This window comes from Triturus cristatus, chromosome 3_1, assembly GCF_964204655.1.
Source record: "Triturus cristatus chromosome 3_1, aTriCri1.1, whole genome shotgun sequence".
Classification (NCBI taxonomy): domain Eukaryota; kingdom Metazoa; phylum Chordata; class Amphibia; order Caudata; family Salamandridae; genus Triturus; species Triturus cristatus.
This window is the reverse complement of record NC_140583.1, coordinates 129,003,952-129,018,518: the sequence shown is the minus strand read 5'-3', so window position 1 is coordinate 129,018,518 and position 14,567 is coordinate 129,003,952. Positions and strand designations below refer to the sequence as shown.

Genomic DNA, 14,567 nt, shown 5'->3' with positions numbered 1-14,567 from the left:
AGGGTTTTCCACACACACATGCCTCTCGCCTATCTCTCCCCCGCCCTCCCCCCTCCGTGTTTTCTTGCAGCTTTGCCCAGATCTGAGTCTCAAACAACCTAAATAATAAGTTTGTCCTGCACGCTTTCTGCGCTTACAAAGTTAACATATGCCGCGCTCATTCCCTTTTCATCCTTCTAAGGTCGATAACATTAGCTCCATTAATTCTGCGTCTTAAGGATTTAAATAACCATATGTTTTCTTGCACCTTTAGGCACTTCACACACACAGCCCCACTGCTCACACACACAGGCATCAAGGCAGCAACAGAATGATCTGAGCCCCACCAGTGTTTGCCACACACACATGCCTCTCGCATCTCGTGTTTTCTTCCAGCTTTGGCCCGTGTTCTCTTTGTCTTTCAGCACTCAGCTTCCCCGTAACCACCATTTAACTAACATCCTGCCACACTCACTCCATTTTCATCCTCGCTTTCACTTTCATGCCCGTGTTCTCTTTGCCTTTCAGCACACAGCTTTTCCGTAGCCACCATTTATCGACCATCCTGCCACACTCATTACAATTTCATCCTTGCTTTCACTTTCATGCCCTTGTTCTCTTTGCCTTTCAGCACACCGCTTCTCCGTAGCCACCATTTAACGACCATCCTGCCGTAAACACCATTTAACTACCATCCTTTTACTTAAAATAAAAGAATTGCGTCTAAGGGTTTAAGGAACCAGAGAAATACAAGGCAAGGCAACATACACTCCAAATGGCACTCAGAGCCACATAATTACATGCCACATAAACTACAATGCACTCAATACAACAGACACTCCAAAAACCAAACAGTGCCACATAGTTACACACCACATAATTACACAGCGCTCAATGCCACATACACTTCAAATACCACTCAGCGCCACATAATTACACACCACATAATTACACAGCGCTCAATGCCACATACACTTCAAATACCACTCAGCGCCACATAATTACACACCACATAATTACACTACACTCAATGCCACATGCACTCCAAATAAGACTCAGTGCCAATTAATTACAATGCAAGATACACTCAAAATAACACTCAATGCCACATAATTACACGCCACTAAAATCAACATACACTCCACACAAAACCACTCAGTGCCACATAATTATATTCTACATAATTACACTCCATCTATCGCCCTCACTCTCTATCTATCTATCTATCTATCTATCTATCTATCTATCTATCTATCTATCTATCTATTTATTTATTTTATCTATCTTATCTATCTATCTTATCTATCTATCTATCGGACTATTGCACTCTATCTATCTATCGCATCACAACAGCATTACTTAGCACTACCACAGCATCACTCAAGGGCACCACTACATCACTATGCGCTACCTCAGCATCAATTAATGCCACAGCATCACTCGACACCACCACAACATCACTCACCGCCACCACAGTATCAATCTGTACAACCATTCAACAACAACTGGCTCTAATATGTTCTCTCAATATTTAGGCTTTATTACAAATGGCACAAAAAAAGATAATATTTAACTTCTGTTCTTGGATTTTAGGCCTAATTAAATACACTAAACATAATCTTCACGAGTTATTAACAAAAGTTTAAATGATTGCCATTATAATTTACATTAACTTTTATTTAAGTATTAATTATTTGCAAAAGCCATTGTTATTTGTAATATCAATATACCTCAGTCCCGTAAATACAACACATATTGCATTACAAATGCTATAGGTGCCTCATTTGCAACAGTTAAAACTATTGACATTGTACGTGAGAAAGCTAGTAATTTCAATATTTTCAATACCAACACATAAATAAAAAATTAGTCAATTTACAATACAAAAGCTCAAACTTTCCTAATGCGAGACCTATTGCATTGCAAATGCTTGTTATATTCCAGCTCCTAGAGGTCTGTCTAACAAGAAATTTCTTTTTATTTGAAGACCAATTCTACCAACAAGTGAAAGGCACATCAAAGGGGGCTATTTTTGCCCCTAATCTGGCTATTCTATATATGGACTCATTGGAAACCAACCATATCCTCTCAGTCACAAACCCATTCAGCTCTTGTATAGGAAAATGAAACGCTACATAGATGATATCTTTATGATATGGCAGGATAGTGAGATCGCACTTGCTTCATTTCTCCACTGGCTCAACAACAACTGTGGAGGCCTGAAATTCACCATGACTCAGGATAGGAACTCTATCTCCTTCCTTGACCTCAACATTAAACACAATGATGGCATTCTTATCACTGGGCTATTCCGGAAACCCACGGAACGCAACAACTTGCTTAGCTATGATAGCAACCACCCCCGGGCATTGAGAGATTACCTACCTTTCTCGCAGTTCCTACGTATTAGGAGGAACCGTTCCCTTAAAACTGACTATTTCCATGAAGCAAAAACACTCTGTACTAAACTAGCCAGTAGAGGATACCCACGTAGATTGGTCAGAAATGCAATGAAAAGAGCATGGTATTGTCCCCGAGAGGTCCTATTAGAGCCTAAAACTAAATCCAACACAGAACGCTTGGTATGTGTAACCACCTTCTCCCCAGTCTCAAATGCAATACGCAAATCTATATTACGGAACTGGTCTGTCCTAAATGCTGGCACACTAAGTTTAGAATGTCCAATGTTTGCTTTTAAGAAAAGCAAGAACATCAAAGACCATCTTGTTTGCGCAGCAGTATCCAGCAACAAAAAAAGCTCTAATACCCTTAATGATCTATGGGTCCTTGCACTGCTTAAATGCCACTCCAAGTGTGGTAACTGTGTAGTTTGTGATTTCACCATAGAAGGAAAAGAATTTGTATTTAAAGATATAAAAAGTGAATTGAGTATGTTTACAAATTGTAATACTTGCAATGTGGTGTACGCAATTTTTTGCCAATGCGACAAAATATACATCGAACAAACCACTCAAAAAATCTGTCTACGAATCTCCCAACATCGGAGCAGAATCAGGTGCAAAACAGCCAACGCACCTCTGGTGGAACATTTTGAACTAAATGGACACTCGGAAAATGACATTCGCTGGACTATTATCACAGTGGTCAAACTACCCCCTAGAGGGGGGACATTGCCAAACTTCTGAACAAAGAAGAATTGAAATGGATACTTAGAACTGCAGCCTCAACACTGGACTGAATCGCCTTCAGGACTGAACATCATTGATTTAAATTGTCTCTCTATTATAACCTCCCAAATTGTTCTCTTAAAACTGTTTTCTGGAAAATGTACTGAATTTCCTGTTTCTATGATATTTTTTTCTCACCCCATACTGCTCATTCCAAGATGTCACCACCTCCTTGCCACCAGTTAGCCCCTCTTTCATTTCCTTCATCCCCCAACCTGAGTCCTTCCTCTATCTCCCCCAAATCCCACCTGACCAATAACATCCAATCAACACCTCTGCCCCGCCTCCATATAATTCAACATTGGATGCATGACTCGGTACGTATACACGCTCGACTGATCCCGCCATCGAGCCACACTTTTAATGGGTAAGTCCTAAAACTCCAACGGGACAACACACACGCTTTTACTCTCTGCCAGCGCCTTAACCTCCGCCCCTTTCTTCCAGGCGATCGAGCCGTTTAGGATACATAATTGTACCTGCCTTCTTCCGGGTTGGAATCCCGATTAATTCAACTGGTGAGTGCCCACCTTGGCTTACCTCGGTCCTTCCTACGACACTGCATGGTTTTAACCTATTCTTCTCACCCCCAGACACCGCCATTGTAGCGGCGTTCCTGTAACTCTCACCCCCAATCGCCGCCAGTTCAGCAGCGTACCATAAGAACCTTTCGTTCCCTAACCAAAACCCATTTAGGTATTTAATTTATCCACACATGTCACAACTCTGACACAGGATCCCTTTCCACCGCCCCCCACCACCTTCCCTCTGATAATTACGCATGTGTGGTTTGCATAATTCTGGGTTTTACATTCATGTATTGCATTGTGATGTGTCCCGTAATTCCAGCATAATTTTGCCAGCAAATTGTGGTCCAATGACAAGACCTTCTTGTTTTTAGAAATTGCTCGCAAGCGACTTAACCGTGGTGCCTATATTATGGTTTGCTTCCATCCATTGTATGTTCTCTGAATCAACTTCTATGTTTTAATGTTAAACCATTATGACCTTCGTGATACCTTTTGATCAGACCCACCTCGAAGTGTTCTGTCAATTTATGTGCACGACTCATGCGGGCTCAACACGAATGATCACGATTCCAATAATTTTAATTGGCATGCTGTTCCTAACCCACCAGCGACTCACCTTCTTTTTACAGTATAAATTAACCTTATTGCGTCCCTTATGGTTTAAGACCTACCACTCTAAACCATACCACAATGTAATGCGCACACTGGTTATTCTTCGTTGACACCTTGACCTAAATTAAGCACCGTCTGCTCTCGTACCATCTGACTGTTCTTATTCATATCTTCCCCAGCATGTTTTCTTATTCGCCCTTACTGCTCGCGTAAGCACTGTATGCTTTTGGCCTAATTAGCCACCTTGACAGGTCACACGTATATCTTCAATCCACGGTACCACGTACCCTATCACTTCCAATGCCGCTTTCTAACTATGCAACTCACTACCACTCACCGTTCTTCAATTCACACCTTCCTGAGTCTTAAACCGTGTTGTCTTTTAACTTCTTGACATCTAAGCATATATACCCTAATTTCCTCTTTGATGTATTTTCCTTCCACACTTTCCCTTCAGGCTAATTGGCTCTACCTAACAGGCATGTACCTTATGTCCTGATGATGAACCGCCTACTCCCTCCATGGTTCGAAAACGCCGTTGACACCTTGATACACCTTATACAAAAAAACTGTTATTTACATCTTTGTAAAGGTGTTCCTTGCGATTTGTTCCTCACAATTCTGTGTATACTCATGTGAAACAAACCAATTGGCATTGCCTGAGCCTCTTGTTGTTTACCGTTTTCTCTTGTACCTCATGGCTAAGTAGTACACAGGCTTGTGTCCCACTTTATGTATTGTCTGTACTAATTGTTTTAAAATTGCTAAGTAAATATTAGACCTCTGTCCGTCTGGGCAAGTCAAGCTAATATAGTAACGACTGAGTCTATATTCATTTCGTTCTCTAAAATTCTTCCTTCTAGGAACCACTGTTGTCTATAATAATCAACACTCACTACCAGCAAGAGTGTTCATGCAACTAATAGGGATGATGGCCTCTTGCATTTTCCTCGTTCCTCATGCAAGACTGCAAATACGTCCATTACCTAGCAAGTCAGTGGAACCAGGCTCAAGGTTAGCTAACAAATCTGGTGTTGGTGGACGACCACACCCATCGCTGTCTGCAGTGGTGGCCCACACAAAACCTTTCCAAAGGGCGGTTGTTCCTCGAGCCAGTCCCACAGATAGTACTAACAACGGACGCATCGCTCACCGGCTGGGGGACACATCTTCAAACCCATACCGTTCAGGGTATTTGGACCCCCAACAAAAACAATTTCACATCAACTACCTGGAATTGTTAGCAATCTCCCTAGCGTTAAAGTCTTTTCAACTGCACCTGCTAGGGAAAGCTGTCCTAATCCATACGGACAACATGACAGCAATATATTACATACAAAAGGAAGGGGGTACACACTCTCTCCAGTTATCCCACCTAGCGCAGAGCATCTGGAGATGGGCCATTCCGCAGAAGATATACCTCCTGGCAGAACACCTACCAGGTGTACACAATCAGATTGCGGATCTACTCAGCGTCAGGCACAACAGATCCATGAATGGGAACTTCATCCTCAAGTTTTTCTTCCATTCTTTCATATGTGGGGACACCCAGAAATAGATCTGTTTGCCACACACCAAAACGCAAAATACCCAAGCTTCGCATCCAGGTATCCACACCCATTGTCCAAAGGCAATGCGCTATGGATGAATTGGTCAGTCAAATTTGCTTACGCTTTTCTGCCTCTCCCACTTATTCCATTACTGGTGAGGAAACTCCGACAACATTCTCTCACAATGATCCTAGTTGCTCCAACATGGGCAAGGTTTGAGAAAGTGCCATCTTTCTTGCATGGTATGCCCCCACTTTTTGCTGAAATGCTGAATGTACTTTGACTGAGTGTGCCCTGGACCCCTGCCAATCAGGTGCCCAGGGCCTATGTTCCTTCCTTAAACAAAAACCTCAAAACCAAATTGGCAAACCCTGGCCACATGTCAGCCCCTGGTAAATGGTACCCTAGGTACCCAGAGCCTTGTGACCAGGGAAGGCCTCTAAGGGCTGCAGCACTCATTGTGCCACCCTTAGAGGCCCTGTACCCTAACACCCACACACTGCCCTGGCAGGCTGAGTGTCTGGGTACAAGACAAAACAGAGAGTCGACATGGCACACATCCCTGTGTGCCATGCCCACAACCTACACTGCCCTGGCATACTTCAGCCATCCCTCTAACTTGGTGCCATATGCCAGTGGTGTGGGCACAGAGGCAGGAGCCCTGTGCCCCTACAGTACCCAGGTCCATTCCTGGGCCCTGTAAGAGCAGTGCTGCAATTTAAGAGTACATGGTGCTGGGAGCTTGTCAAACACGAACTCCACAGCACCATAATGGCAGCACTGAAGCCTGAGAAGTTTGATATCAAACTGCTCAGCACATTAAATACCAGTGTGGGATTTAATGTACCAAGCACCACAGAGGGCATCCTAGAGAGGCCCCCTGAAACCTAACCCACAATCCACGTCTGTTCTGAGGCTGCCTAGGCTGCCACACAGCAGACATGTTGCTGGACCCCTGGGTAGGAGAGCCCCTGCTCTCCTGTGCCTGCAACAATGCACATCCTGGGCGAGGTGCTAAATCTCCTCCCCTAGGATTGGCAGGGGGAAGCTTCAAAGGCATGCCGCCTCTGTGAGCTTCCCCAGGCCACTGCAACCCCCCACTCTGGCGGGAAGCTTGGCCGGAAACCCCAAATAAGGACAGGGGATGTGCCAGCCTGCCAACCCCACCCCTCAGGTGGGGGAGGCGAGGTGTAGCCATCTTGAAGATGTGAAGCCCTACCCAATCAGGACTAGGCTACTGCCCCCCTCCCACAGAAGAGAGGCAGGATAGGGGGTGTACCCACCCCAGGACAGGGACCCATTGGTCCCTGCCCTTTACCTACCTGTAACGCCCCTAAATCTAGTATTTAGGGGCACCCTGAACCTTCCTTCCCCAGATTCCAGATTCCAAAATCCGAAGAAGAGTTAGAAGAAAGAAGACCTGCCGTGCAGCTGCTAAGAAGAGGAAGACATCAACTGCTTTGGCCCCAGCCCTACCAGCCTGTCGATCCTCGAACCTGCTCCTACTCCAACCCGGCATCTCTTGTGGCCAGCAACCTCACGAACCCCGGAGGACCTGGCTACCTTTTGACTCTAAACCCCTGGGACTCCCATGAGTAGAGGCTCTACTCAAAATCTACTTCTAATCCCTGGCAGGAGCCAGGAACCGCGAACCCAGCACACTCTGCACCAGCCAAGCCTGGCCTGTGCCGGAGTGAACAAAGACCCTGAGTCCGACCCCACGGCGACTGTGACCCTGAGTCCGGCACCCAAGGACCTCCCTCGACACTCCTGAAGAAGCCTGCAGCCTCAGAACAAGGTGCCCCCCCCCCCCAACCGCGATCAACAGAGGGTAAGATTTCCCGACACCAAAAGGCACCCCTGCACCCGGCCCTCTGTGCCCAATCCCGGGGTACCTACCTATCCTCCAACTGCCCAACTTACCTCTCGAAGTGGTGGTTGCACCTTAAGAATCCTCGTCCCCGAGCTTGCAGTCTTTTTCTAAACCGGAAAAACCTGGCAGTGCAATCTCTACACCTACCTACTTCCCCACTTGCCCTGAGTAAGTGACCAGGAGCCCAGCTCCCACAGCCGCGTGGCCTGCTGGTCAGCAGCCACCAACCACGGCCCCCCTATCCCTCATAGGATAACATTGGGCCTAACTCTCTCTGCACCCGGCCGCCCTAGTGCCGCTGAGGGTGAACCAACTGTACCTACCTGCCCCTGGGGGACCCCTGAGTCTGTGCCCAGAACCTCAACTCTACCAGTCGAGTACTTACCTTTAAACCGATAACTCAATTTTCTTCATAGGGTAACATTGACTGGCTTTTTCCTGAAATTTCTTCTAAGTGTGGACTTTTCAAATCTTAAAATATTCACCAAAAATCAGCCGAGTAATGAAAACGAAAATACTCACCTGCTCTTAGGTGAGCTCCCAGTGCTGGATCTTGGTGCCCAGCACTGACTCTGAAAAATACTTACAACTGTACTTACCAGTAACCCAATTTTCTCCCTTAGGAAATCATTGACTGTTTTTCTGTGAAATTTCTTCTAAGTGTCAATTTCTGCAAACTTTAAATATTCTTTAAAAATCGTATAACTTATGAAAACGTAATTGCTTACCTGTTTTGGATAAAGGTCCCAGTACTGAGTCTAGGTACCCAGTACTGGATTACAAAAGTAACGAGAACATACTATACCTGCAACTTGAATTTTCTTCCATAGGGACTCATTGACTGTTTTCTATGAAATATTTTCTAAGTGTCAACTTTTAAAATAGCAAAATATTGTCTAAAAATCATCACAGTAATTAAGTCGACTTTTATCACTTGATTCTAAGTACTGACCCAGGACTGAATCTCGGATCCAGTCATGGAATTCCAAAAGTAATCCTAAAAGTAATCTGTTGCAAATAACTTGAAACTTCCATTGAACTTAATGCATTATTGTGTTTAAAATAGTGTTGCCTATTGCAACCACTTGTAACTGTTTACAAAAGTCAATTGCATATTGCAAAAGTATTTATATAAAGCATCTCATTCTGAGAAAGTATATTTTAATTCCAATTGTTGGTTCTAAAATAAAACAACCATATATTTGTTTATATATTAACCATTTGCCTAGAGTTCAGTTATTGAGTGTGTGAGACCATTTGCTGACTGAGTGTGCACAACAAATGCTTTACACTGTCTTCTGATACTGCCTTACTGCTCGACCAAGCTACCACTTTAGAGAGTAAGGTTATATCTACCTTTAGCCTCAGCCAAACCTCTGGGGACTGTGGACTCTGTACACCCTGTACCTATTTGGGAACAGTATATACAGAGCCACTTTCTCACACAAGGCAACCATAGTTCACAACTCTGTTGGAACTATCAGTAGTACCACATCAAAAACTTCACCTCTGACCCAAGCTTCTCAACCATGGAGAGATAAGGCACCCAGATCCCTATCAGCTTAACCTTGCGATCTGGCTCCTGAAATCTTAGAATTTGGCTACCTTAATCTCCCGCCAGACTGTATGAACATTATCACAAAAGCTGGGCGCCCTACCCCAAGGGCATGCTATGCAGAAAAATGTAAGAGATTCGTCATTTATTGCTCACACAATAATATCAACCCACTAGATTCTTCCATGCAGAACATCATCTGTTACCTCTTGCATCTACTACAATGTAACCTAGCGTATACATCTAAAAGGTTACATCTAGCTGCCATAGCGGCCTACCTACAAAACAGACATTTGTCTGGGAAGAGGTGTGGCGCCGCGGCCAGGGTGACTGTCTCCGGAATCTGGGGATCACGGTTCGATCCCTGACGCCAGCGGCAGATTAGACCATCACCATGTGACTCTGGGAAATAGCTTGCTTAATCTTCCCAACGGCCTCAAATCTTTTATGGAAGGACTTAAAAGAATAATTCCACCAAGAGCTCCACCCTCTCCGGTGTGGAATCTCAATGTAGTCCTTACCAGACTAATGGGTCCTCCTTTTGAACCTCTCTACAAATGTGAACTACAGTTCCTCACTTGGAAAGTAGCCTTTCTGGTCGCTATCACATCTCTCAGAAGAGTAAGTGAACTGTAGGCATTAACCATACAAGAACCATTTTTACAAGTAAATTATAACAAAGTAGTTTTTAGAACAAACCCCAAATTTTTACCCAAAGTAGAATCTGCCTTCCATCTAAACCAGTCTGTTGAACTACCAGTATTTTCCCCTCAACCAGACTCAGTGGCAGAATGAGCTCTACACACCTTAGATGTTAAAAGAGCGATACTCTACTACATTGAAAGAACAAAATCCTTTAAGAAAATCAAACAACTTTTCGTGGCTTTCTCCCCACCTCATAATGGTAATCCTATATCCAAAACAGGGATTGCAAGGTGGATTGTAAAATGCATACAAATATGCTACCTTAAAGCCAAACGAACATTAACCATTCCCCCTAGACCTCATTCTACACGAAAAACTAGGGGCTTCTATGGCATTCTTAGGGAACATTCCCCTAGATGACGTGTAAAGCAGCAACTAGGATTACACCACACACCTTCACAAAACACACTTGTGTAGATATGCAGGCAAAACAACAAGCTAGTGTGGGCCAGGCTGCATTAAAGACACTATTTTAAACTACTGCAACAGACACAGGTAGCCTCCGCTGAGGAGGTAACTGATGTATAGTCTATGCACAGTGTACAACTTGCAGCTCATATGCTTCGAACGGAAAATGCTACTTACCAATATGTATCTGTTCTTGGCATGTAGAGCTGCAGAGTTGTACATGCCCACTCGCCTCCCCGGATACCTCTATCTGTTCCAGTATTATCTTATTTCGATACATCACACATGGAAATCTTTCTACTTCTTACTACTCCATCTAACCCTAAGTGGCAAAAACAATCTAACGATGGAGCCGATGCCCATGCGCATTGTCCACCGAAGGAGGAGTCACCGGTCTCGTGACTACAACACTTCTTCAAAGACAAAAACAGCAGGCAAACATCCGAGCCCAACACCAGATGGCGATCTATGCACAGTGTACAACTCTGCAGCTCTACATGCCAAGAACAGATGCATACTGGTAAGTAGCATTTTCCTTTCAGTACAACATGCATGCACAAGATATGTATGTAATGATTCAGTGTATTTTTAAGATGTAAAATAGTACCTCATGCAAAGCAATGAAAGCAAGCACTTTCAAACTGCTCCAAACAGCCAGTAAGTAGCGTGTTAGGAGAGAAAAATATTCCTCTGGATGGGGTCTAAGCCATCTCAATATATATTTTCAAGAATTGGTAACAGTACGACTTGCACACTACTGCACTGTCTAGCCAGGCCTTAAAGGAGTTGATGCCAACTCCTAAATCTAACGGATACTTCAATGCAACAGTGAAAGCATCTTCAAAATGCCATCAAAGCAATGGCAAATCATGAGCAAACACATGAAAGCTGGGGGTTGAAGAGTGCTTCCCAGATCACTCTCAGTGTACCTCTTTACATTTCTTAGTTGTATTGATGACAAGAGCACACAAACAACTTAAGGTGTACAAAGCTAGATCTACAAATTATATGCTTCATTAGAAAGGAGCAGAAATGCTTGGAGGTGACTGTTTCTTTCTAGGGCATATAACGTGTTTGGTCTATGTCTACAGGTAAGATGTAGGACTAAGTCCTTTTCCAATCCATCATGTCGTGTTTGTTACCAGAAGCTCAAATAATTTAGTCCTTTAATAAAAGTTGTTGATGCAAATTACTTTGGCAGTTTTTTGAAAGCATCTCCAACTGTTCTTTGTTTCTTACTGAATGCAGGCGCTGGAAACATCTGCACTTGTAGGAAATGCAAACATCCCAGATCAGGTGAAGCAACTGTTGGCTGAAAAAAGCCAGCTTCAGAATGAGATGCAGCGATGCCTGCAGGAGATGCACCAAAGAGAACAATGCTTCCAGATGAATGCCAGGGTAAGTATGTGAAGCAATAAAAGGATGCTTTTAGGTATTTAATTTTAGGGATTTTAGACTAGGCATGTTGGCAAAGTGAGTTTTCTACTTCATCCTTTCTCATTAAAGAGGTTGAGAAATTGAGTATTGAGCAAAAACAGCAATATTAAGTGTAAATTGTTATTATTGGTCTTATGCATTCGTCTTGTTGCCAAAAGCTTTCTTGTTGCCATGTATCTCACAATCTCACTGTTACTGTTTCCTCAATGCCCATTTCAGTATTTACTTATTGCAGTGCCATTGTCCTTGTCCTAGATGTCGAGTGTGCCGTTTAAGAAGTCAGTGCATCTATTTTCTACAGTACCTGTTCCGGGGTCTCTGTTCCCTGAAGTTGCTCATAATTTATTAAAATTAAATTTGCCTGTGCTAAAAAAAAACGAGTTATTAAACTACTGTTCACAAACCCAAAGTGAAAGGGGTTGTCACTAGCTTTCCAGTGGATTAGTGGAGTGATACACAAGAATGGCGAGCCCCATGTCAATATCACCAACACTTTCGTTTTCCATTGTATCATCTTTGGTGGGGCACCCTTCTTCCATCTAAAGATAGGGGGAACCTGCTGAAACTTCTTTGCTGAGCCAAATTATGACTGTAGGATGCTCTTAGCCACCTGCTTCTGGGTCGGTCTTTGTTTACTCCCCCCTTGCACTGGCTAGTGTTGTATCCTGGAGAATGTGTTGGGTGGCGTGAGGGATTGGCCTTCTCTAAATTGTGCTAGGTCAGGAGGCATAGGAAGAAACAGAGAGAAATTTAATTTTACATAAGGTTACATAGACCTGCCTAGAACTATTGCAGTGGTTTTCAGGGTTGGCGTGGAAAAGAGACAGTGAGGAAAATGAGAGCAGTACAGCTGTTGTTGGTCTTTTGTTTTGCGTTGCAGGTGAAGCATTTGGGCTGCACTAGTGAGTGCAGGAGGAAGGTTGAATAAGAAGGGTTTGTGCTTAGGTATAAGTGTTGTTAGAGAGGGGCGCAGTTTGCCGGGCTCGAAGATGGCCACCTTCTAGGTGTGCTCCTTTAGTAGATAAACAATCCACATAATCCTGGTGCCCAACTACTACTAAAAGCAGTGATCTTCGACTGCACCACTTGTTTTTCTCTCATACCTGCTAATACTGTCAAAAGAGCACATTTTGAGCAACCGGGAGAGACAGAGAACCAATTTGCGGGCTACATCTGGGCTGGACCCTTGCGCATGGTGGGGACGTAGTTGACATGGTGCTGCGACTTGCTGCCTGCTGAACCGCGTGGATCCGGGGCCTACCCGATGGGCTCGTAGTACCGGTGTTGGCAGAGCTGTGATGCCACGACAGTATCGGAATCAATAGGTAAGTGGAGAACAATGTGCGAGCGGGGAGGCACAGCCGCCTGATTTCAGCAGCCTATCCTGTGAGGGGGAAGCCCTGTGCGATATTTGAAGGCATGGGCGCTAATGTCCTGTATCAAGACACTGTATACCTCCCCCTATTGCCTTCACTCCTGTGGTCTGATGCACACACAGCCAGGCCCATATTCTACTGACAGATCGGCCCAACCGGCCGATCAAGCTGGGCCGACCCCAGCACACTCGCGCTGGAGGGTAGCAGTGAAGCTCTCAGCTGGGCCCTTGTGGAGAGTGTGTGCCTTCACTGCAAGACCATAGGAGTGAATCAGATTTCATCCATCTCACCGGCTGATGTCAAAAGGTAGGCACAACGCTTGGCTACAAACTCTGTTCGGTTGACTGCTGCCTAGGGACTACCAGTGCATGCTTCGCGGTGGGGCCCGCCCGTCTGTTAGCAGTAGTGCCCAGGGATGCCCCTAGCATTAATTCTATGGTGTAGGCAGGGCCAGGAGAAGGCAAAATTATGCGGTGGGGCTGAGTGAACTAATAATGCACCGTAATGCGGCACATTTTTTAAAAGTATTTCTTCATTATTTTGTACTTTTTACACTTGTTACCACTGTCTGGCCTTTAGGTGCACCTAGTTTAATACCCAAATATAGTAATAAGCAACAGAAAGGTGAGCAATCAACCTTTGTAAAAGGCCTTCCACTGCACAGCAACATGTGCTGCTGCATTTTTTGTAACTTTTGAACAGTTGAGCTGGAAACAAATGTTTTTTTTTGTCATAATGTGCAGATAATGCAGCAGATGATGGATTAGGTGGCAAATGCGGCAAATTTCCAATTATGGAAAATCTCGACAGCCGCACAATCTCATAAATCTTGTCACACTAAATATAGGTGACTGTGTGTGAGCCCGAGGGAAGATCCAGCACAGTCCAGGGGCTGACTTAATTCAGACATTGTAAGTGCCTTGTACAAGTGGCTGTAGTATGGACAGAAGAGAGTCTTGATTGCCTGTGCAAGTGGAGGGGAGAGCACAGGGGCCCCCCACAGCAAGCAGGACACCAGGGTTTATCCAAACACTCTCCCGTCGCCCTATGTCAATTAATTAAGGCTTGCACTGGACAACTTGTATTGTATTGTACTGTGCTGCACAGCAAATGTGAGACTGGTCTCCTTAGTCTTGAAAGGGGTCCAGGAGACGGACCCCCATACTGAGGTCCGCTGGGCCTATGCGGAGGGCCCAGACCACTTGCGGTTGGAGAGAAGAGCTTCTGGAGGGAGCAATGCACATTCCTAGTTGTGATAGCCCATGGAGTTGCTTGCCGCTTTGGGGAATACCCCCTTAGATCGCTGCAATGGGCACGATAGACAAGTCGCAATCTAAACTACAATTCCACCTTC

General features: G+C 44.6%; 1 protein-coding gene across 2 annotated transcripts in view; it reads left to right on the top strand.

Annotated features, from left to right (window-relative positions):
* LOC146859819 (uncharacterized) overlaps positions 1–14,567 on the top strand; it is a 518,852-nt gene that overhangs the window by 433,373 nt on the left and 70,912 nt on the right. For both annotated transcript variants that reach the window (XM_085643565.1, XM_085643566.1), the window contains one exon: positions 11,649–11,798. In XM_085643565.1, coding sequence (XP_085499691.1) covers positions 11,649–11,798 — 150 coding nt within the window. The remainder of the gene's footprint in view (positions 1–11,648; positions 11,799–14,567) is intronic.